Source organism: Besnoitia besnoiti, chromosome IV (assembly GCF_002563875.1).
Source record: "Besnoitia besnoiti strain Bb-Ger1 chromosome IV, whole genome shotgun sequence".
Lineage (NCBI taxonomy): Eukaryota > Apicomplexa > Conoidasida > Eucoccidiorida > Sarcocystidae > Besnoitia > Besnoitia besnoiti.
The window spans coordinates 3,745,343-3,768,450 of NC_042359.1; the positions used below are offsets into that span (position 1 = coordinate 3,745,343).

Sequence of the window (23,108 nt, forward strand, 5' to 3'; positions counted from 1 at the left end):
CGGGGGGCCGAGGAGGCAAGATCAAAATTCCTCTGGCCGCCTGCGGTTTCTCTTCAAGGCCGAGCGAGGGGGGGACGGGGGTACTGTGGACCGTTTACGCCGTTCTGCATCGCTTGCGTTGCTTCCTGTGTGTCTGCGGTCTTTGCTTCTGCTGCTTTGTGTGTCTGTGCATGCCGCGCAGAGGGAGAAAGCCGAGGCTGCCGACGGAGGGGCTAGCCCGCGGTCCTGCGTGTCTAAGCCTTTCCTGAGAGGAGCCTCGTCCTCTGTTTTTGACGGGTGTCTCTGTGCGTCGATGCGCGACCCTGCGTCTCCGAGTGAAGGCGTGCGCAGAGGACCCGACGCCGTTGCTGGTTTTTTCTTTTCTTTGCTCGTGACTGGCAGCGCCAGCCCGGAACTACTTGCAGGGCGCGCGCTGTAGGCGTGTGCGAGCTGTCATTCTCTGCGTGGAGCTCCCGCGGGATTTCTTGTTTTTTGAACTTGCACCCCGCCCTGCGGAGGTGGCAAGAGGGTGCTGTGATCTTCCTTTTCCTTCAGACGATGTATGTGGCGCCTGATGGCTATTCCTGTCGCTGAGAGCCACCAAAAAGCGCAGGAGAAATCTACTGCTCGGATGCACTTCCGGGTTGAGGCGCAAAGGGTGACGCAAGCGCCCAGGCGTGTGGATGCGACTACCTGTATGCAAGCGGAGATTGCGGTGTTTGCGCACGTCTTCGAATAGGTATCTATGAAAAGGGAACAGATGCCGCCCAGGTGCACACATAGGCGGTAGCGGTATGCATGTGTGAGCGGGTGCCCTAAATTCACTGGGCGCATTGCGCAGTCAGGAGCGGGGCAGGGAGGAATCCTTCACGTTGCATGTATTCGTCCTGGCGCAGCTCTCTTTGCCTTGGCAGTGCTGCGCCGTTCATCGTGCCTGTTTTTTCGTTTGAGTTCCGCGGAACTTCGTTCGACTTGTGATGCTTTTCCAGCTGCCCATGGGCGTGCCTCGTTCCCGGCTGCCGCGGGCTTCCCTGCTCGCCTGCTTGCTTCTGCCGTTTCCGGTCTTGCTGAGTTTCTCGCGCCGAAAGACAGACGCGCGACTGCTCCGAGGTAGATGGGGCTGCGTTGGCTTGGAATGCGCGAGCAGAAAGGGAACGGAGGTGGGATGAGCGAGTGGTTTCGCAGTTTCATATCCGAAATTGCTAATGAGGGAATTAGATCTGCTGCGGCCGCTTTCTCACAACGCTGCACAAGCGAGGTCCTGACCTCGGTCTCTGCAGGCCTTCGCACGCGTTCAACTGCACGCGGCATAATAGAAAAAAGGAGAATGTTGAGTCTTTTCTAGACAGTCCTAATCGCATTCCAGCACTTCTGTTCCGGCCTCGGGAGATCACGCAGTCTTGAAACCGAGTGCAGAAAACTGCTGTATTTTGGCGTTGAGGGGCAGTTCATATTGGAAAAGATCACCGCTGTAGAAGCTGTGACAGAAATACGTACTGAGAGGTCCTTGAAACGTTGACACATGCTAAAGCCTTCTGATACGTACGCAGTCCAAGAGATACAAACAGAAGGGCTAGACTTCTGCGCCTCTGCAACGGTGAACATGCTTCCTTTCGCGGAAGCGCACGCGACCAGTCCAATGGTGGGACAGGGGCACTCACAACGGGCTGCATTTGCTTCTTCGACGAGCAATGACATTTTTGTCTTCCCGGCCTCGTTGGAGGCGATTCGCTTGTGCGGTTGTTCTTCCTGCGTGTGCTGCGAAGATGCGAACAGATCTCGTACTCGCCCACACCTGCCGCCTTGGTCGTGCGCCTGCTCACGGATATGTAATTCAGAACTACGAACTTCGTATGTATACATATATATGTTTGTATTTATGCAAATATATACGCAAGAATGTGTGAATGTATATGCTATCTGGAGTGTGACGCGCTCGCTTACAAAGGGGGGTTTCGTCGTCTGCACCCGAGCTAGGTGTCTCCTGCTTTCCCTAACACTACGAGGCGAAGCTGTTCAGTGCTTCTGCCTTTGCGCGTGTTTGATCGCGTTGTAGGAAGCGGAAAGACCACAATTTACATTTCCTCGATTTACCCGCGGCTGCAGCCGCCGTCTTCCGGCGTAGGCGAATGCCCCGACAGATGTGGCGGGTTTGGCCTCTCAGGTTACGACATATGCAGCATCACGACTACCGGAGCCATGCGATCCCAGAATTAGCATGCAGACTCGATGTTACGCCCTGGGTTCTCTTCAACACACTGGAAAGACCGCTGTCATTTAGTTTCACGTCGCTGTCACTGTATCTGCTGTATGTCGCCTTCTTCGTCGTCCTCGCAGGGCCCCGAAGGCGCCAGGCGGGAGACGGAGGTCAGCGCCAACCTTTTCAGCCGCATCCTATTGGTATACAAGAAAATGCTTCAGCCAGAGCCTTGCGCTGCGAGACCAGATGGCAGAAAACGGTAGCGTACCACTTCGTGCGACAGGAACGCGGAAACCCGTCGTGAAGTCTGCGACCCCGGGTAAAGCCTCGGGACCTTACGTGTGTACTGCAGACCGCACCTGTGTCTTGGGAGTTGGTATTTACTTTTGTTACTCTAGTGTATTTTACAGAACCAGCATTATCTATATTGTATAAATGACACAGAGGACAACATTATTAAGGTTGTGCAAATGACACGGAGGACAACATCCTTCAAAAATTGGTTTTTCTCGTCCACCGTCAGCGCGCACGCGCCGTTGCGCCTTAGCACAGCTCTGCCTGAATCAGCTATCTCCCAGTGCTGACTCCACTCAAGTTGCCCTCTGGCATGTGGCACGCCACCGTGTCAGGAACTCGCATGGGGGCTGTCTGCGTCGCAGTCTTGCGCGCTGCGTATTTCGTTCGCCCTGCACATCTGCGTTCCACGCCTGCGCGACCGTGAAAGACATCTTGCAATTTCTTCTGACCAGGCGAACACTCTTGAGGCTCGATCCGAGAAGCGGTGCCGACCGAGTGAGACTGGAATTCATTACAAAGTTAGGCGTCGCGGCGAAAGCTGACCGAGCGAGCCAGCGACCCGCGAGAAGCCCGAAACGCACTCACGACGTAAAAAAAGAAAATAGCGAAAACAGCGATATATGGACAACAAGCGACCTGCCCGTTTCACGAGGAGGGGTTCATGTCTTTTCCGTCTGCGAACGCCCCCGCTAAGAAAACAAATTCATACTGCCATGCGATTCATTGTGGGAGATGACAACAACGCTGCACTGGCTCCTCCTTCTTGCGCCCGCTCGCCCTTTCCCCCCTTTCTTTCTCCCCTCTCCTCCCCCCCCCCCCCTCCCCTCTGGCTCAACAAAGTACGCTGTTGTTTCATTCTTGACACTCGCGACGCAGGGGCTCGATTTTTCTCCAGCTCTTCCGCTCCTTCGTCGTCTCGCGCGTTCCTGGCTCGTCTAGCTCAAAGACAAGGCCAGCGCGACGCACAGGTGTGCGTGACACGACAGCAGGAAACGCGGGGGGTGGATGCACGGGGTCTCGCGCATTCTCGCACAAGAAGCGCAGCCTTTGCCGACACCGCCCGCGAACCCGACTTGCTCTCCCATGGCACCTGCGCCCGCCTGCGCCTTCTGGCCTGACGCTCTCCCTCTCTCCGCTCCTTCTACGCAGATATCTTTCTTTTCCCGGTCTTCACGGCGCTACCAGCCTCCTCCACGCCCCACGGACCCTCGGCCTCTCCGCGGTTTCCCTGGAGAGCTGGTCGCTCGCGAAACCTTAGGCGATGTGAATTGGCTTGTCGTAGCAAGCCATGCAAGCCTCCTTCACCGCCTCCGAGAGCGTCGGGTGCGACACGCACGTCCGGCCGAGGTCCTCCGCTGCCGCGCCATACTCCATGCCCAACACGAGCTGAGCAATCAGCTCGCCTAAAATGAGAAAAACACGCACAAGCAGCCTCACATCCGCCAGGGAGGGGGTGGTGGGGGAAGGGGGGGGGGAGGGGGGTGACGCAGGCGCCGCGACGGGACAGAGAGCGCGGCGCGTGGACTTCAGATGACATCAAGCGCACGACAAGCGGGCCCTGCAGCTGAGGCGGAGCCCCACACCTTCACATTCTAAGCATTCATGGAGGCGATTCGCGGCCGACAGATTCGACCCTCGCTTGATGGAGAGAAAATGGAAACGCGCGCGTGGCGTGATGCCGAGGGTCTCACCTGCCTCAGGGCCCATGATCCACGCGCCGAGGATCTTGTCGGTCTCCTTGTCAGTCAGAATCTTCACGAAACCTGGTAAGGAAAGCCGAGGAAAACATCTCATACCGCATCTACACCTAGATCCGCCAAATCAAACAATCCAATATACATAAACACATACATAGAAAATTTAGATAATATATATGCATACCTAGATATATACGCAGGCTGAAGGTAGTGCAGCTGCCACAGGGCTAGATAATCTCGCAGTCACTTCCGCAAGATTTTAGTCACGATGTACATTGACTGGCTCCAAATTGACGTTCTCTGCAGTACAAAGACTAGCGACGCTTTCCATCGAGACAGAGACACAAGCGAGACTTCTGAGAGGGTCGCCGGGTGCCGGGACCACAGCCACATATTCGCGCGAGGATAAAAGGAAAAAAACAATGACAGGCAGTTCACGAGGTAGACGCGAAAGCGGAAAAAAGAGATGATACGGAAAACACCCGAAACATAGCAAACAACAGGATCGCGAACAACACGCGAAGGCAGCCAACACGACCAGTACGTATAGGAATGAGGTACAGAAAGAAAACCAGGCTCTCTCACCTTGCACAACGTCGTTAGCACGCGCACGGCTGTTGGCCGCGAACGGGAAGGAGCCCTTCTTGTACGCCACACCGCTCGACTTGAGCTGAAAGAACAGATTCATTCACACATAAATGTGTGCCTAGACGCGTCTTCTCCGATGCCTGCCTCTACATACATGCCTATTGAGGATACGCATGCGCACAGAGGCCCTGAAATGCGCAACATATAGTCGCGTTCGAGAGGGGTCAGTCAGACCTGCGCAAAAGAAATAGGCTGAGACGCCTCCAGAGTCCTGAGCGAATTGCACTTCCCTCCCGTCGAGCGTTGCCAGTTGCTGGCTTTTTTATGCATTTTTAGCAAATATACTTTTTTTCACCTCCTCCTCAGTTTTGCCGACGCCAGCGATTTCAGGGTGCGTGTAGATGACAGAGGGAATAGTGCTGTAGTTCACGTGGCCTTCGCCCACTCCCGCGATCATCTCGACGCACGCAATGCCTTCCTCCTCGGCCTTGTGCGCCAGCATCGGCTTAAAAAAAAGACACACGAGCAAAACACACTCGCGAGATGCAGCAACCGCACATATACAAAAATATATATGCATGTATGCAGGTACGTACGCAAGAATGTATGTATGTATGTATGTATGTATGTATGTATGTATGTATGTATGTATGTATGTATGTATGTATGTATGTATGTATGTATGTATGTAGCATGTGTATATGTATGTACACGTATGCGCGCAGAAAAAAAAAAAAACGCACACGCGTGTCCAGACAGGCTAAACATCGACTCAGCGCAGATCGCATGCCCACGAACATGCATGCGGAGGACAGAAAGACAGGCTTTGCACGATTTGTTCGCTTACACCCTGGATGAGGTCGCCGATCGCGCGGATGTTGGGGTAGTTCGGAACGCAAAAGCTCTCGTCTACGACGATGCGGCCGATCTGCGAAGCAAGGCAGCACACCCCAAAGCTGCTGTACATACACTAGGCGCCCGACGCCTTGTAGCGCCTGACACGATACGGACTCCGCTATGAAACGCTACACTCCACGCGTGAAATCCTTGACCTCCTACGTGCTCTTACTCTTACGTTTGCCACTCCCCGAGATCGTAGCCGATCCCACCTTCATGGGAAACAATATGCTCATGTATCGCTCTCCTCAGGCGCCGCGTATTCGCGGGAGTCCAGAAAGCCTCGCAAAAAACGCTTACGCGGTCGGTCTCAATGCCCAACTCCTCCAAGCCGAGGTTTCTCGTGTAGGGGCGTCTGCCCACAGCGACGAGGACCACGTCGGTCTCCATCTGAAGAAAAACACAAGCTTGCAGAGACCCGAGTTTTCTCTGTGCTCGCAAAACAGAACGCTGGCGCCCACCAAACACCCGGCACCTCCCTCAAAACACCGCAACCCATACATATTTATACATGTGAATCTATAGGCTGCTCTTAGTTTTATCCTACTGTTTACTTTAGGTGGTACTACAGGTGTAGACAACACACTGGGTGATTCCCTAAGTGTGTGAACGCACATGAAGCACCCGAGTCTGTCTCGTGTCTGGCACTTGCCTCGAATGCGTTTCCGCCTTTCGCAGGCTCTGGAGGCACACACAAAAAAGGCAACACAGTGGTGCATTTTAACCACAAAGCACACGGGCATCAATCGCGCGCCCGGGATCCCTTCAGTCTATGCTCTTGTGAACGTGTTTACGACTATATTTATGGACGCATTCCACGCGTATGCAGTTCCGATGCATGGAACTTTGTCTGTTGTTGGAGAGACGAACACAAGCGCATGCGTCACCCGCTGAACACTGTCTCGCCCACACGCACGGCCTCGTGAGGCAGTGCTGTTCCTCGAGCGGACCCACGGCGGCGTGCAAAAAAATAGAAAAAACCGAGGAGACGCGCAGAGGATATCTCTGTGCGTATACGCACAAACAGCGCAGCACAAACTAGGCGAATACGCAAATTGCTGGCGTTTTTGAGACGCACCGAGGTGGAGCGTGGCGGAGGAGTCACGCACGTCAGCACCGACGACCTTCGTGCCGAGCTGGAACTTGATGCCGCTCTTCGCCATCTCTTTCTGGAAGGCACTCGCGATTTCTCCGTCCTACAAATACAAAAAGAGGGGCATGACTGAGCCACCGCCTCGCGGGCGAAGTCTGGGAACCTGAAAGACGCAGCAATGGGCAGGCTCCCTTGGAGACGCCAGACATGCCCTCTGTTTCAGTAATCCGCTCACAACTCACGGCGTCGCAAAATTATGGAATTCACTTACAACGGGGGGAAGCAGGCGGTCGAGGAACTCAATGACGGTCACTTCCGCGCCGAGGTTTCTCCAGACGGAGCCCAATTCAAGGCCGATTACGCCTCCGCCGATGACAGCCATGCGCTTGGGCACGCTCGTGAGGGACAACGCGCCTGACGGAAAACCGCAAACGAGACTTTACTTGCACTTTGACTCCAACACGACCTTTACACGCGCGCAGCCGCTCGCACCGAGACGCACCTCCACTTTACACACGCAGTTTCCTATATCTATCTATCGACCTACTGGCTTATCTTGGTATACATGTACTTATGTCTATATATCTATCTATACATAAACACATCTCTACTGCATGCGCGTTTGCGACTCGGCACCGCGACTCCCGCGCCGCTTGCTGTGCGCTTTGTGACTCCCACACTGTGCGTAGACATGCACACGCTCATACATGCACCACATACATATATATATGTATAAATATATATATCTATATATGTAAATACATACTTATTTGTGTTACATGTCAGGTGTTTTGGGTCGCGCTTGTGGAGGGCGTACCTGTGGAGCTGAGGATGACTTTTTCATCGATGGGGACTGAGTTGCCGGGCAGGGGCGCGGGCTCAGATCCGGTGGCAAGAATGATGTTGCCCGCGTCCAGACTCTTCACGCCGGACTGGTCGTTCGGCGACACCAGCACAGAGTTGCTGTCTGCGAGCTTGCCTTCGCCCTGAAACGCAAACAAAGAGGACCGCAAAACGCCAGACGAGCCTTGAACGAGAAGTCGGCAGCCACCACCTTCGCATGCAAGTCTGGTGTACGTCCACGCGGGCGACCGCTGCGCAAGAGGAACCGAACCCGCCTCTGCAGAGCCGACACCGCGACCGCAGTCTCCGGCGCTCAGCTCGGGGCACGAAGATCCTCTAATCCAGCAGGAGTTGGCATTACACGGATGCTCACGCCCCAATATTGAGCGTATATATTACATATACACACATAAATGTACGGATGTATGTATGTATGCCTGTATATATGTATGCATTTATGTGTGTATATGCATGCATATTATTCTCTCTGCGTGCGACGTGCGTTTGCTCACCGCGAAGTAGTCGACTCCGTTTTTCTTGAAGAGGAACTCAATGCCTTGCGTGAGGGTCTTGACGACTTTCTCTTTCTGCTGCTGCATCTTGCCGATGTCGATGCGCAAGTTCTCCAGGGTAATTCCAAATTTATCGAAGTGGTCGCGCGCTTCCTGCGAGCGAGAAGCAAAACAGGTCATCCACGCCGCGTCCACTGCATGAGATGCACAGCGTGATTGCCCCTACAGCCCCGCGTGTCAGACGCCGCGGCCTCAGGCGCCTCCTCTCCTGCTCCCGCCAAGCACCGGAAGAGCGCACAGCGCCCGCGCTGCTTGAAACGACTTGGAAAGAGAAAACGAAGACACACAGACTCTCGCACACTGTGTGGGGCGCGAGCCTCCAGCAGGCGGAGACCGCGTGAAGGAACCTGTGGGGTCGCCCGCCTCCGACCGCGTGCGCGCAGAGGGCGAGGCACTCGAAGGTGAAGCCGCAACAGACGACGCGCTGGGAGAACCGATTGAAGAAGCGACGAACGAGGGAACAAGGAAGCAAGGCTCGCGCAGCGCGGCACGCACAGAAGGACGCGCGGAAAAAAATACGGAAAAAAAAAGCGAGACGATCCAGAGGCGCAGACAGCAGCACGCGAGAGGCCGCGTCACATGTCGCTATCCGAGACACCAGGAGCAACACGAAGAACGACGAGTGATGCCTTGACTTGCAAGCGCGAGCGAACACGGAAGGCGAGCGCGAGTGACGTCGGTACCTTCCCCGCGGCGTAACGAGCCTTCAGCCCGCCGTCTCGTGCCTTGCACCTGGCTTGGGCGACCCCCGCGTTCACGTTTCAACGCTCATTTTCGTCTTTGCAACTTTTCAGAGCTGTGTTTTCCTGCGTTTCTCTGTAATACACATGCACGTGCGCTTTCTCTTGGCTTGTTGTCACGTATCCCCCTTGCTGTACGCGACAGGGTACAACCGCGTACAGCATGCGGCAAGGCGTCTCCAGTCGCTGGTCAGGAGGGAGTTCAACACATCCCTGCATCAGCCCAAACTGCGAAGCTGAGTCACTCGCGGCTCTAGGATGCAGGCCAAAGTGCTGTGGGGATCCCCTGGCTGCAGTCCAGTTCTGCAGCAGCTGAAGACTGCTACAAGACCCGCATCGCATTCGACGTTGCACGCCTTGCTCCCCCACATTCGGTCCGCTCGTCTCTTCTCCCCTCTGCGTCTCCGGCCGCAGGCAGGCGCATCGGCAGACTCTGAAGGGCATCCTCCAGGGCCATCTGGCACGCGGATTACTTGGAGGGATCTGCGCCGCCGTGCGGCACCGTCGTTGCTTTTTCGGGTGCGAGGCGTTCCCACCTGCAGCCGCCCCCTCCCACCCCCCCCCCCCCCCCCCCCCCCCCGCCCCCCCTCCCCAGGCGTCTCTGGCGGAGCGCGTTCATTCGGTTTGCGGTCGGGGCGGCCTCGGGACGGCTGCGGCGCCCTGCAGCCGCTTCCCGGGAGCCTTGCTTCCTCTGTCGGGCTCGCGCGGCGCGACGGCTTACCACGTATTTGTTGCTGATGTTGAGGACAGCTTTGGAGGGTATGCATCCGACGTTGAGGCAGGTTCCGCCCAAGCTGCCGCGCTTCTCGACGCACGCGGTTTTCAGGCCGAGCTGCGCAGCCTTGATCGCCGCCACGTACCCGCCGGGGCCTCCTCCAACGACGACGACGTCGTACTTTCCGCCAGTGGCGCTCGCGAAGCCGCGACTCGGCAGGAAGGCCGCAGAGGCGGACGCCGCCGCGCAGGCGGCAGGCCGCGCCGCCAGGAGAGGCGGAGCTGCGCGCCGGCACGCCGAGAGAAGCGCCAGGCAAGAACAACGGGAAACAGACGTCATCGCGACCAGGAAACGAGAGAAGAAGAGGCTGGCGGGAGGTGAGAGACCGGGGAATCCGGGTGCGGCGCAGAGGCGGGACAAACAACGGGAGAAAGGACGAGAACGGCGACAGGAGAAACAGAGGGGCAAAAACACGAAGGACAGGAGACAGAAAAGAAAAAAGCGACAGTCGGACAGAAAAAAGAAGCACTTTTCAGGGTATGTGGAGAAACGCGAAAACCCAAGGCGCCGCCGTAAACAGGGGAAACTTTTCCGCGTGCTACTACATGCCTTTTTGAAGATACCGCGCGCCGCGCGATCCCCCCGGGGGAGGACTCTGTGACGGAAACAGGACGGTTTGTCACGAAACTATCCGAGCCTGCACTCGTTCACTCGCGAGAAGGAGTTGCGTTTCGAGTCTCAAAGACGTACAACGGAAGAACGTGCGTGGCTCTGGGTGTATCCTGCGAATTCCGGCACGTTCTGCTTGCAGCTGTGTCTTTCACGGCGGACTGAGACGAGCAGCGCAGCCTCGCCTCTCGCTTTTCACGTTGCTCTGGAGGCGCCTTTGCGATGCACACGCGGCTCCGCGACACGAGGAGAGATCGAAATAGCGGGGAGAGGAGAAGGGACGTCTGCGTTCCGGCCGTAAGGATCTCTGGCACGCCGTTGCGCCGCTTGTAAAATCCAAAATCCCAAAGAGAGCGACAACAAGAGGTTGGAGCTCAGATTGCATGGCGGATGAAAGCGCACGATTTTCACCGTGCAGGAGTTCTCCTCGTCTTTCTTTCTGCAAGGGTGGGCGGCTTCGCCAAAGTGGAAAGAAGCACGTTTTTCAGCTCCATTTTGACATTCCTTGAAGCGCACGCCTCGGTCTCTGTTGGCTCTGTTTCCTACTCCATCCAGGCGCGAGAGCGATCTGCGGAGAAACGGACGGAATTCGGTGTTTCAGCACCCGCCACGTCGTTCTAGAAGCTTTGCGTACCCCGAGAGTTTTTTGACGTGCTTAAAACGTCCTTGTTTTCCAGTCTTGGCATTCGCCTCTTTCTCGCCTCCGGTGTATGTACACCTCAAACTGGTGAGCAGCGTGGCACCAGGTACCGACTCTCACTCTCCCGCCAGGCGTCCTTTCAGCTCCTCGCTTTTGCGCACTCTCTGCTTGTGCTTCGCTCCTTCCACGAGTCTCCTCCACAATGGCGGCTTCGCAGCTCTCCAGCCTCGCGGCCTCCAAGTTCTTCCGCTCGCCTGCTCGCTGCTTCGCCGCCCCCACCTTTTCCGCTTCCTCTCTGTCTCCGCGCTCGAAATGTGGCTTCCTTCCGTCTCCCTCTTGCCTCTCGATGCAGAGGCGCTTCCTCGGCAACCGAGCTACCGGACCGCAGTTCGATCTCCTCGACCCTAAGAGCATCAACGTAGGCATCTGCACTGCCCCTGAGCGGAGAGAGGGGGCGGGGAGGGGGTGGAGGACATGCCGTGGCTTGTGTTCACATATCTGTGATACCCTTCAGCCTGCGGCAGTCACAATGTTTATTCAGTTATGTATTCATATGCATACGTAAACAGACGACGGACCTCAAGACGGCTTCGGGCGGCCCAATCGGGGGAGCGGTGCTTACGCATATATACATGTAACCTGTGTTTACATATATGTATACCCTACCTAAAACTATATATGCTTTTGTGCGTATTGAGATGCATGCGTGCTCAAGACTTTGTGAATGCGTGCGCCACTGTGAGTGTGCTAATTTCTGTCTATGCGTAAAATTAGAGGCATTCCTCTTCTGCTACTGCTCCCATGCGTGTGGGCATGTCTATTTTTGCTGGTTTCAGAGCTTGAGACTTGCGCTGAGTCGTCATGCTGCTGTGCCTCGCCTCGTCTGTTGCCTGCTCCGATGAACAGCCTGAGGGCGGGTTCTGAGGAGACCAGACACGCCTCTGTCTGGACGCTTTTGTGTCTCAAGTCTCTGGCCTGTGCGCCCGCCTCTCCTGTCGGCTCCGCTGACGTCGCCGCCTCACTGTGTGGTGCATTTGTTTGCCCTTCGTCTGTCGCAGATACCGACTTGTTTTTTTGCCATTTGCATTTGCAATGCTTGGATTTCTCTTTGCCTTCGTGTGTGAATCCCGCTTCGCTTCAGAGGTCTTTTTCCTTTGTGCCTTGGGCGTCTGCAGCTGAAGCAAGAGGCCGCGTACGTCTGCCGTCTGTTCCATCTGCCCTCGCTGAACTACCTCGACTTCAAGCAGGGCTGCTGTTCCCTGCGCGTCTTCGTTTTACTTGCCATGCTCGCCGGCATCTCCGTCGATCTGCTCCTTTTCCACCCCCCAAAGTCCTCATACTGGAACAGGTACGCAGGCGCGCTCTCGCGGCGGAGACGCAACGAGTCAAAACACAGCGACGCGTAGATGCTTTGAGCTAGTCTTTGACGTCGCACATGCGTTCAAGCAGAGGGTTTGTCAAGTCGCTGATCCTCTCCCCGTGAAAAACTTCTCCCGCGAGCGTATCTGCATACCATATATATATATATATATTATATATATATATATATAGGGTTTAGGGTTTTATATATATATATATATATATATATATATATATATATATATATAGGGTTTAGAGTTTTATATATATATATATGTATATATATATGTTTATACGTGGAAACGCGTGAGGTCGAGTGGAAGCACACACATGTATCTCTTTGTGTGTATAAAAATACACGCCTGTGTGGATTCACGTTTTTTTCGGTCTTTTTCTTCGCAGATGGCAAGTGCACCGCTGGCCTCTCAGCGCGGAGCGTCTTCTGTTCCCCGGGAAGGGCAACGTGTTTGAGTACCGCAAGGAAGGCGCGAAAGTCGACCCAGCTACTGGCGCCGTTCAGACAGAGGCCTGCGCAGCCTATCTGAAACTCATGTACGGTGCGTGAGCACCGCGACTCCGAAGCAGCGCCGCGACAAACAACGCTTCGACAAACAACGCCGCGACAAACAAGCCGACAGAAAATACGGGCCCGTGGGAGAGCGACGCCTGCTGCCCACTCCGCCGCCTACGCAGAGGCGCCAGGAGACAAGAGAGAAGATCCAAGAAAAATGGGGAGGGGAAGTGGTGCGTCTCTTGGTGTGGTGGGCGGCAAAGAGGACAGTCATCATGCGTTTGAGCAGGGTTCACTTCCCTGTGAGTTCCATCTGCGCGTCGCTCGAAAACGCTGACTGTTTGTCGAGTCTGTCGGGCATTCTTCCCTCGGATGGGAGATACAGGCGATCTCAAAGGCGTCTTCAATCAGACACGCCACCTGCGCCGCCTCCAGTTCCCTGGCGCGCCTAGTCGCTGCCCGCAAGCGGGGCGACTCCCTCGCCGTCGTCGCCGTGAGCGCCCTCCGCGCTCTGTGCGAGCCGGCCGCCGCCGCAGGGCGAACGCTCATGAACAGAGGCTGCGCAGACATCTCAACACATTCTCCCTTCAGTCGCAAAAATACACGCGAAACCTCGATATCCAGAGTCAGCTGGGCGCCGCCGCTCGCCCGATTTCCTCTCGAGACAGCGGCGTTGCTCGCGACTGAGGGCAGACGTCAGCGGCCGCACCCTCGGGAGATTCCGGTAGTCTAAGCTGTGCGTAGCGAGACCGACGGAAGCATCTTCGCGCCTCAACGGGGGCGTCCTTGTCTACTCTCGCACGGGTGTAGGGCCGGCTCTGTCGCTGCGTCTTCACGAGTGGCGCCAGAAATACAGAAGCCATGCATGCAGATACTTGACTGGTACGCAGATAGGAGCGGGCGTGCGTCTTCGGGCATGTACGCATTCCCTAGTCGACTTCTTGCATTGTAGCTCCCCTCGCATTCTTGGTGCTAGCTGCTCGCTGTTGCTCTGTTTAAGTTGAAGGGGTACTCTCTCGAAAGCTTTCCGCCTGCCGGTTGAGCTCGTTTGTGAACGTTTCTGGCCTTTAGCCGTGGAGCGACCGGCGCTGCAGCAGCATGCAAACTCCTCTGCGCAGAGACGCGTTCTGAGGATGCAGGGAGGGCTTGTCACGTGCCCCCGGACCCCGAGAATTCAGGCTGGTTCGCAGTGACCGAGTTCTGAGGTGACCATGAAAATTCTGACCCTGCATATCGAAACCTCTTCTCCAGCTGCGATGTAAACAACGCGCACGGGGCGTGAACGTCTACCGGGCGGTCTCTTGCTACCTACAGAGTCTCGCTCGCAGCTGCAGCAAATAGGAGTTCTGAGCTGTACAGGCTCAAGCGTTGTTTACATTCTGAAACGACGCTCGACTTCTCTGCGGATTTGCTTCTAACCTCCGCGCGCAAACGAGGAAGAGCTCACAACGAACTCAGAGACTACCACGAAAGGCCTGTCTTCGGTACGCGCGACGGACGCAGGGCAGGGCAGCTCTCGACTCGGGCGCCGACCCGCGCGCCCCCGCCAAATCTTCACTCAAGGAATCGTATGTATTCATGTGCATAATGAGATCCAAGTAACAATATATGCGCATATATATATATATATATATATATATAGATAGATAGATAGACATATACTTATATATATATATATATTCAAAGTCTCTCACGCAGCAAAGGGGCCCGAGACCCCTGCTGCACAACGAGGCCCACAAAGCCGCTGACCGCCCGACGGCGCCTGCGGCCTCCGCCTCTTGTCTCCCCTAGCGTGACTTTTCCGTCTTAAATTCCCTCCTTCCCCCCCGGCCAGCGTCATGGTAGGAACCACCCGTCACAGGCGTTTCGGCTCCGCGACACGCGAAAGCACGTCAGCAGCCGCCCTTCACGGCGAAACACTCGGTTGTGGGTAGCCCTCTGCTTTCGGCGTTGCGTCAAGAGGCTCAGTCGCTCAGCAGCGAGCCAACCAACAGGCCGGTCGCGAGCCCCGCGCCCGCGAGGAGGACTACGTCGCCCATGCCGGCGCCTGGGCGCCCACGCATGCCTGCACCTTCAGGCAACGGCTTCCGCCGCCGCCGAATTTGCCGGCCTAGGACTTTGTTGTGGTTCGGAATCACATCCGACAAGCTGGAGAACGAAACGAGACGCCAAACAAAAACCTGTCCACGCTGCAGACGTCTTCAGACCAACCACACACCGCCAACACGGGCCCCTAGCCACATGCAGATCCAAGCTCACGTCGAGTTCTCCCTACGCCTGTAATCGCCAGGCGCGTCTTCGGCATCTACCTGTGTATCTCTACCTCTCTCTAAATATCTATCTATCTATCTATCTATCTATCTATCTATCTATCTATCTATCTATCTATCTATCTATCTATCTATCTATCTATCTATCTATCTATCTATCTATCTATCTATCTATCTATCTATCTATCTATCTATCTATCTATCTATCTATCTATCTATCTATCTATCTATCTATCTATCTACCTGTGTCTCGCCACCTATCTGAGGAGCAAACACGCGGCTGACTTCCGTGCTGCGGGATGTCTAAGGCGGGTGAATGCTGAACATGCAGGAAGCGCCGGCGGGTGAATCCGGACGGGGCATAACTCCATTCTTGACTTTGAAACTCCACGGTTGCTGTCTGCTGTTGCGAGAGCACTCCTCACTTGAATGGCCGATTGAAGTCGAATTTTTGGGAGGACGTCAGCTGCGGCCGCTGCGAGAGACCGCGAGACACCATGCTTTCCGTCAAGCCCTGCGATGTGGGGAGAGATGTAGAAAAAAGAGAGCGGATTGAGAGGGGAGTTGCAGGCAGAACGCCGAAAAAGGCAAACCGAGGTCTGATTCCCCTGATTACAGGCGCGACGTGTGCGACGGAAGGCAGCCCCGAGAGATGACACTGCGTGGAAAACTGACAAACGAAGGTGCAGAGAAAACGGTGCGACCCCGGCCCAAGAGCAGCCCACCCCTCAACACGTGACTTGCATGCAGCGCGGCTTCTTTTACCTGCTGCATCCCACCTGCATCAGCGAAGGATACGAGTGACCGAAGGGCCGCGCGGTTAAGACGGCGATGAAGGCAGTCGTCATGGCGCCGCCGGGGGCGCGGGCTTCGTGCCCCGCCAAATCAGCCGAGGTCTCATCGTCCGCACATCTGCAGCCAGAACTCCTCCGCACACACCTTTCATAGGTCTACGGAGCCCACCTACGCACTCGGCTTTAGAGGGCGCCTGCGGCATGCATAGCTGGACATCCCCACGTATACATACATATATTCTTGCATACACATATACACTCGCAAATTCAGATATATATATATATATATATTTACATACATACATACATACATACATACATACATACATACATACATACATACATACATACATACATACATACTTGTCTATGTGCATATATATACACCCGTAAGACTGTACACATCCATAGTTATATATATATATATATATATATATACATTCGCATATATATATATATATATGCATATATGTATTTTTACGTGGTCATATGTATACATGGAGGGCAACACACAAACACACATCTGCTAAAATCCACGCAAATGCGCATGTCTTCGTAAGAGAGACGAGCAAAGCAGACTTCATACCCCGAAAACATCTGCACGTCCCCCAGGACGTAGAAGGGATTCGTCTCCTCGTCCCAGCGCCACTTCGGTGTATTCCAAGTGAAGGGCAGGTCGAGGCCTGTCCCGCTGTGGCAGCAGTCCATCACGGCCGTCAACCGACAGCCGTTTTGCAGTGGCTGGACCAGAAACGCGTGCAGCTGAAAAGACAAACAAAGGAACCCAATCAAACTCTCCACACGCCGAACCGAAACACGTGAGGTGGGCGTTGTGAAATAGAGAACTCGCGAGAGGAAGGGGGGGAGCTCTACGCCGCCTGAGGAAGTACGCGCAGGCCACCGACACAGCTCGAAAACGTGGCAAAGGACTGGGGTGACGCCGCACACGCAGATAGCCTCACTGAATGAAAAAAACGCAGGCCTGTGCCTCGAACCGGTGCGCGGAGACACCACGAGAGCGGTGCCTTGCGCTGCGGGGTTGCGTCGCAAAGGCATACCAGCGTGCAGCCCAGACAGGGGGATACGCTTTTTGGTACGGTTTTTTCAAGGTGTAGCTGCACACGCGTGAGCATATCTCTATTCAGAAAACGAGGCAACGCAGGCGTTACAGAAATGTATCTGTGCGTCTCCTCATCCAGATGCTGGCGCGCCGCGCGGTCTCCGGCGTGCGTCGAGAGCCACGCACCTCGTCATCAAGAATTTGTCCAGCTGTGTCGAAGTCTACGGGGAGAATGGTTTCGTCGTAGCCATCCTGCTCAATGCCGCTGCGGTCAACCTGCCGGCCGCCGTGGCCCGAGTAGTGGAAAAAAAGCGAGTCCCCCGGCCGATTGTCGATGCTGAGCCACCGCATAGCCTGACCAGCACACACAGACGGCCACGGTAACTCCCTCGATTTCCGCCAAACCAGTCTCTCTCTGGTTTGGCGGCATGCAGCGCCTGCAGTTCGTGGTCGCTCATGAACTACATCCGTATGCGGGCCGACGCAAGCAGCCTCCCTGCACGCGTGACTCAACGGCTGCGGGAAAGGCCTCTGAGTCGTTTGCTGCACCTCCACGCACGGCCCCCTGCGAGAAGGAAGGAACATGTTGCAGGTGCTCGGGACCTCCAGCGAACCACGTCGCCTCACAAACCACTGGGCTCAAACAGGAGCATGCATATCTTACCATATATAGAGAGGGAGAGACATATGTATGTGCTTAGATATATATTATTTATGTGATTCGGGTGCGTGGTTTCCAAGCACCTTGAGCATGTTGTTTCGCGTTGGACGGTAGAGCGCATTCGGGTTGTCGTCGGTCAAAACGACCATGGTGGTGCTGGAGTCGTGGAAGCCGTAAATGGAGCAGAGCAGATTCTTCATGCGGTGCACGTCGTTCACGCAGCCTCGCAGCTCCGCGCGCGTCCCCCGGTAGTTGATGCCAATCAGCAGAGCCTTCCGCCGGCCTGGACCACGCACAAAAACGAACGAAGAAGGCCAAATCACGCGCCGACGCCTGACGCAACGGGAAGCAAAAAACACAGCCGCTAGCATCGCACCATTACTCAGTCAAGATCGCTAAATTCCGCCTGAAGGAAAACACACAGAACGCACCACGCCACGATGCATATGAACTTATATGCGTATATATACGTATATCTATGTGGAGATATGTATATATACGTGATATATGCGTTCCCGGCCGTCTTTGGATGATGCCTTTGCTTGTGGAGACGTGCCTATCCGATGCCGTCTATTCCCCTGAAGGCACTGGGCGCCCCTAAGAAGCGCAAAAAAACCTCTGCTGAGGAGGGCAGGTCGCGGCCGCGAGGGTGTCGCCTCTTCGCAACGAAGGCCACCGGAGAGATCGGACCGCTGCCGACCAGCCCCACGACGACGCATTTACGGATCTACAGCGGTCTGTTTTTCTATCTAGCCAGACGTCTCTCCACTCTGTTACCCAACTCCCACGGCGCTTGAACACAAAAAGCGACATACCTGAAGGGAGGATCTTGCCGACCTGCGCGTACATCGGGGCAGGCGTGAAGCCGTAGTGCTGCGGCGCAACCTGCAGTAGCGGGGGCGCGTGACCCACAGGGACCATCGGGCCTGGGGGCCCGTAGGACGAGGGCGCCGCTGGGGCCGCAGAGTACTGGGTCCACGAGACGGCCGGCTGCTGCGCAACTTCCTCCGCCTGCAGCGCGAACGAAACAGGACACCACCTGACTGTACTAAGACCGGCGCGCACTCGCCGAACACGTGGGGGAACGTGACACAGGACCCCCCCTCCCTCCCAAGAGGAGACAGAGTTCCACGATGGGGTGCGCAGTCACCTCCGACCGAACGCGGACAGCCCCGCAGACGTCACACGAAAAATGCACAACAAACGTCGCTGAGACACCTCGGACCGGCGGAGCAGCCAACAGACTCGTCTCCGTGGCGTCCGCCGCTTGCCCTGAAAAAGGCTTACCTGATGCTCCAAGTCATGCACGTGGGTTTCGTTCGCCTCCGCAGCCTGCGCCACCAGACGCTTCAGCAGAATATCGACAGCCTTCTCGCGGTCCCCACCTGCCTCAGTCAAAGCCCTACACACACAAGAACAAACGCGTGCAGACATCCACACAGACGCACAGTTGGTGAGCACGCATACACGAATATTTATATGTATATCTGCGCAGTGAGTGAATATGCATAACGGATTATACATATATGTATACAGATGCGCAGTTAGTGGGTACACATATAGGAATATACATATATATTCATACTGATGCGCAATCACTGAATAAAAATATGGGATTAAATATATATATATATATATATATATATATATATATATATATATATATATATATATATATATATATATATGGCCGCACCTGCCGTGTGCACCACCGCCAGGACGGCTCACGAGGGACCTACAAAATCGCGCTCCGCACATGCAGAAAGCTCGGGATTCGACATGGGCTGCGGAAGGACGGAGCTACACACTTCGAAGCAACAGCGAATGGCCTTCCTACCCTTCGATTTCTTTCTTGGAACACTGCGGGAGAATCGTCTTCACGTATTGAATGTCCCCGTCCTTCCAGTGACCCGACGCCGTGAGCGAGGCTGCGAGGGGGAACGCACGAAGATGCAGAGAAGGACAGTGAGCCGCGGAACTAGCACGTCCACATTCTGCTTCTCTGCTCGCTCATGAACAGACCCTCGTACAGCCACGCACAGAAAGCGACCGACCGGAGGCAGCGAAGGCGACTCAGAAAAAAAATGACGTGAGATGTAAAACCACGCGGAGAGCGGCGCTGTCTGAAATTACGAACGCAAGGTGAGAGCAAACAACAAAAAGACATCTCCAGAATCCAGTTTCAGGGCGACAGGCGTCCTATCGTTTCTGCATTCCCCAGCGTCGACCGCCCCTGTCCTTCCGCCTTCCTGAGTCTCGCTCTGGCTCCGTTCGCCTGTCTCCGGAGATCGACCCTTCCTGCGATCTTCATCGGCCTCGCGACGCTAAACATTCAGACGTATCACATCTAGCTACCCCGCACTCCATCGCAAGCTATGCTTCTCCCTGTTGCAACACTCTTCATCTGAAACTTAGGCCTCCCAGCAAGGCATCCCGATCGCGGGTGGTAGCGCGCGCCCCTACCCGCCCACGTTGCTGCTCCACCAAGCCTTGCTCGAGGGCGAGCATCAGACAATCGAGGTTGCGGCAGACGCTCGCTGCGTCCACCTGGCAACGCTACACGTCGAGTTCGTGCAATGCGACACTCTTGAGCAGTCCGTCACGCTGCGTTCGGAGCTAGTCGAGTGTTATAGGGCACTCTCCCTCTTCTTACCCTGCTGCTCCTTGGGCGGGGGTCTCTCAGGGGGTACCGAGACGCACCCCAGCTGCTGCGGCGCGGCCCACGCATACTGTGAAGGGTACGATGACCCGCCATAAGTCCCCTGATTCCGGTTGTAGCACCCAGGGGCTGGCGCGCCAGAGTAGCCTCCAGGGGCGAACCCGTAGGCTGCAGTGCTCTGAGGCGCAGCACCCACCGCGACGAGGCCGTAGGGCCCGCAGGCCCCACCTGGCGGCGGGGGTGCGTAGGGGTAGTTGGGATAGGGCCCTGGGGACGCGGGGTACGCGGGGGCCGGGGGGTTGGGGGCTGCGGGGCAAGCCGGCGGCGCCTGGGGTTGTGCGAAGGCGGGTCGGGGGTAGCCATTCGTCGCTGGCGCGTCGGAGACACGCGGGGGCGAGGCGACAGGAGGCGGGCATCCGGCGAGCAGACGGTGTTCAAGAACTGTCTGCTGGTGCTCGAAGGCGCGGCGCTGTCTCTGTTCCTCTGCGTGCAGGTCCAGGCGCTGCTGCAGTTCGGCCTTGTTGGCCGCCTCGTCGAAGTACTGCATCTGCATCGCGAGGACCAACACGGGTGAGGCCCCCAGGTTCTTGCAGTTAACCGCGGCGAGCGGAAAGGCGAAGACTGTGCGAGAGTCCTGAAGTGGAAAGAGGCGCAACACACGGGAAAAGAGGCGCCAGAAAGTCCAGAAGAAAATGCAGCCCGAGGAGGAAGAGACGAACGCGAGAAATGATCCCACACAAGCACTGGCATGTCTAACGACATTCATACATATGCATATATGTATGTACAATTATATACACATACATATATATACATACACATACATATACATATATATATATATACATATGCATATGTACATGCATATATACATAAAAGGTGAGTGTGTGCGCCCACGGGAAACGCACCCAGAGGCGTGACGGGGCGTGTGGTTCCTGGCTATCTGTTTTTTTCGCCGCGGCCCACAGCCACTCACTGCGGGGGCCTTGGTGAGGTCGACCGTGGCCTCTGCAACCTTTTTGTGGGAGAAGGTGCCTGCGGCCCACAGCTGCATGCTGAGGACGGGGGAGTCGGCGTCGGCTTGGAAGGGAAGGAGGACGTTGAACGAAAAGTGCAGCGAGGCGCCGAGTTTCTTCTGGGGCTCGGTCTTGTACTTTTCGCCGCGCCAGCGGAACTTCACGTAGTAGCCGTGCGAAGAGCTGACCGCAGCGCCATCCAAGCCGTCGACGCGAAGGACGCTCATCGTGACGCGCGGCTTCAGGTGAGCCATTTTGGATTCGGGAGCGGAGAGACGAGAATCGAATCACGCAGGCAGACAGTAAGGCGGGGGCAGAGACAGCCGCCGAAGCGAAGAGCGGACGCAGCGACGGCTGACAGGGACGGCAACGTGCGACAAGAGCAGAAGACAGACAAGCAAGGAACACAGAGAGACGGAGACACGAGGCCAGGGGGGGGACGGGGAGGGCAAGACGAAGAGAAAGAAACGCGGGAAAGAGACGGGAGGGAGAAAGAGATACTTACATGAAGTCGAGGAAAGAGTACGGCTACGAAGAGAACTGGGAAGAAGAGGATGGACCACTGTAGATGAGGAAGGGAGAAGGAAGCCGAGAAAGTCTAAACGAGGAGAGAAAACCGTGGCGAGTAGAAGAATCAAAGGCAAAGAAACAGTGAGGGCGGTGACAGCGAAGCACACGCCTCAAAGGAAAAGCTCAGGTCGCAGCGAGCATGTAGATTGAAGTGAGGAGAAGAACGTGAGGACGGTCGAGCTGACCACGTTTCTGCAACTAAACAGAGAGGATCATGAAAGCGATTGAAGAAGAAGAGCATTGCATGGGTGCCGCCGCTCTACGTTTCTCCTTTCTCGCAGCATAGCTTACACGAAGGGGGTCAGCGAGAAGTACCAACTGGCGGAAAAGATTCTCTCCAGAGCTCTTCAGTGGCAAACTGAACCTACTCCGGAACCTCTACTTCAGTATCCCTCAAGAAAAACGAGGTTCCTCGCGAATCACCCGGAAAAATCGCGAGTGTCATGTCTGCTTGACGCACAGAGACAAGCTCGGAGTCGCCGCGGCAGCCACTACAACAAGCCGCCGGTCCTCGACGGGTCTTTTCGAGTGACAACGTCTTGATAAAAAGTAGATGGAAAAAGCGCCCGGTATGTCAGGGGACTGGCTCAAGGGAGGGCGAAAAAAGCGAGATTCCCCAGCGCTGTCTCCTATTAATCGCCTGCATGTTTTCTCGAGGGCTAGCTGCACTGCTCGAAGAGAGGCCGAAAGACCAAGGCCACCAAAGGCCCTCGGATATCCTTCTTTCTCGTACTCGGTTTGCAAGCACACACCACGGCAATTATCGTCTTCTGAACCAATTAAAGAAGGAGACGAACCTGACAATCGGTCTTTGTTTTCGGCCGCGAGTTCCTCTCGCTGTTGGGCCTAGGTTCCCGCGAGGGGCTGAAGGTGCTCACGAGTATCAGAGTCCGTTGCATGCTGCGGCTGCTTATACATTGATGTAACATGAACAGCTCTGCTCTCCTTCGCTTCCCTAGACTGTCTCTCTTGGGATTATCTGCGCGAAAAAATAGCCTCTGAAGCTTGGCTCCTCAGAACACACTGAAGCGGCCTGTCACACAGAGGTTTAGGCTGCAATCCACGCAAGGGTGCGCCCCTCAGCGTCGTCTCTCTTTCAAGAGTTTGGGGTCGACAGGAGCTACGCACTTACATGGAGGGGCTCAGGTTTTCTGCGCCCACAACTGTCCAGGGGAAATGAAGTCCCTCTCGGATGCAAGGTGCTTGGTGGGTCGAAAGCAGGCCTGTGCGATAAATGCCGCCCTCTGTGCTGTGTCGGCAACTGGGAACGTTCTCTGA

At 55.6% G+C, this 23,108-nt stretch overlaps 3 protein-coding genes across 3 annotated transcripts; 1 reads left to right on the plus strand and 2 right to left on the minus strand.

Annotated features, from left to right (window-relative positions):
- Positions 1–3,730: 3,730 nt before the first annotated feature.
- On the minus strand, positions 3,731–9,960 carry BESB_056450 (pyruvate dehydrogenase complex subunit PDH-E3II; the record flags this gene model as incomplete). Its single annotated transcript, XM_029364080.1, has 11 exons — positions 3,731–3,879; positions 4,168–4,239; positions 4,759–4,843; positions 5,117–5,266; positions 5,609–5,689; positions 5,959–6,092; positions 6,737–6,854; positions 7,023–7,165; positions 7,569–7,737; positions 8,107–8,259; positions 9,628–9,960. The coding sequence occupies 11 exons, from the start codon at positions 9,958–9,960 to the stop codon at positions 3,731–3,733; spliced, it is 1,587 nt and encodes a 528-aa protein (XP_029220003.1).
- Positions 9,961–11,132: 1,172 nt separating this feature from the next.
- Positions 11,133–12,854, plus strand: BESB_056460 (uncharacterized protein; the record flags this gene model as incomplete). Its single annotated transcript, XM_029364081.1, has 3 exons — positions 11,133–11,348; positions 12,106–12,278; positions 12,692–12,854. 3 exons carry the CDS (start codon positions 11,133–11,135, stop codon positions 12,852–12,854), a joined length of 552 nt encoding a protein of 183 aa, XP_029220004.1.
- Positions 12,855–14,764: 1,910 nt separating this feature from the next.
- Positions 14,765–21,514, minus strand: BESB_056470 (ICE family protease (caspase) p20 domain-containing protein; the record flags this gene model as incomplete). The annotated part of the gene is made up of 11 exons (XM_029364082.1): positions 14,765–14,948; positions 15,496–15,584; positions 15,850–15,982; positions 16,451–16,626; positions 17,111–17,278; positions 17,669–17,868; positions 18,401–18,596; positions 18,873–18,987; positions 19,423–19,513; positions 20,239–20,878; positions 21,221–21,514. The coding sequence occupies 11 exons, from the start codon at positions 21,512–21,514 to the stop codon at positions 14,765–14,767; spliced, it is 2,286 nt and encodes a 761-aa protein (XP_029220005.1).
- Between the last annotated feature and the right edge of the window lie 1,594 nt (positions 21,515–23,108).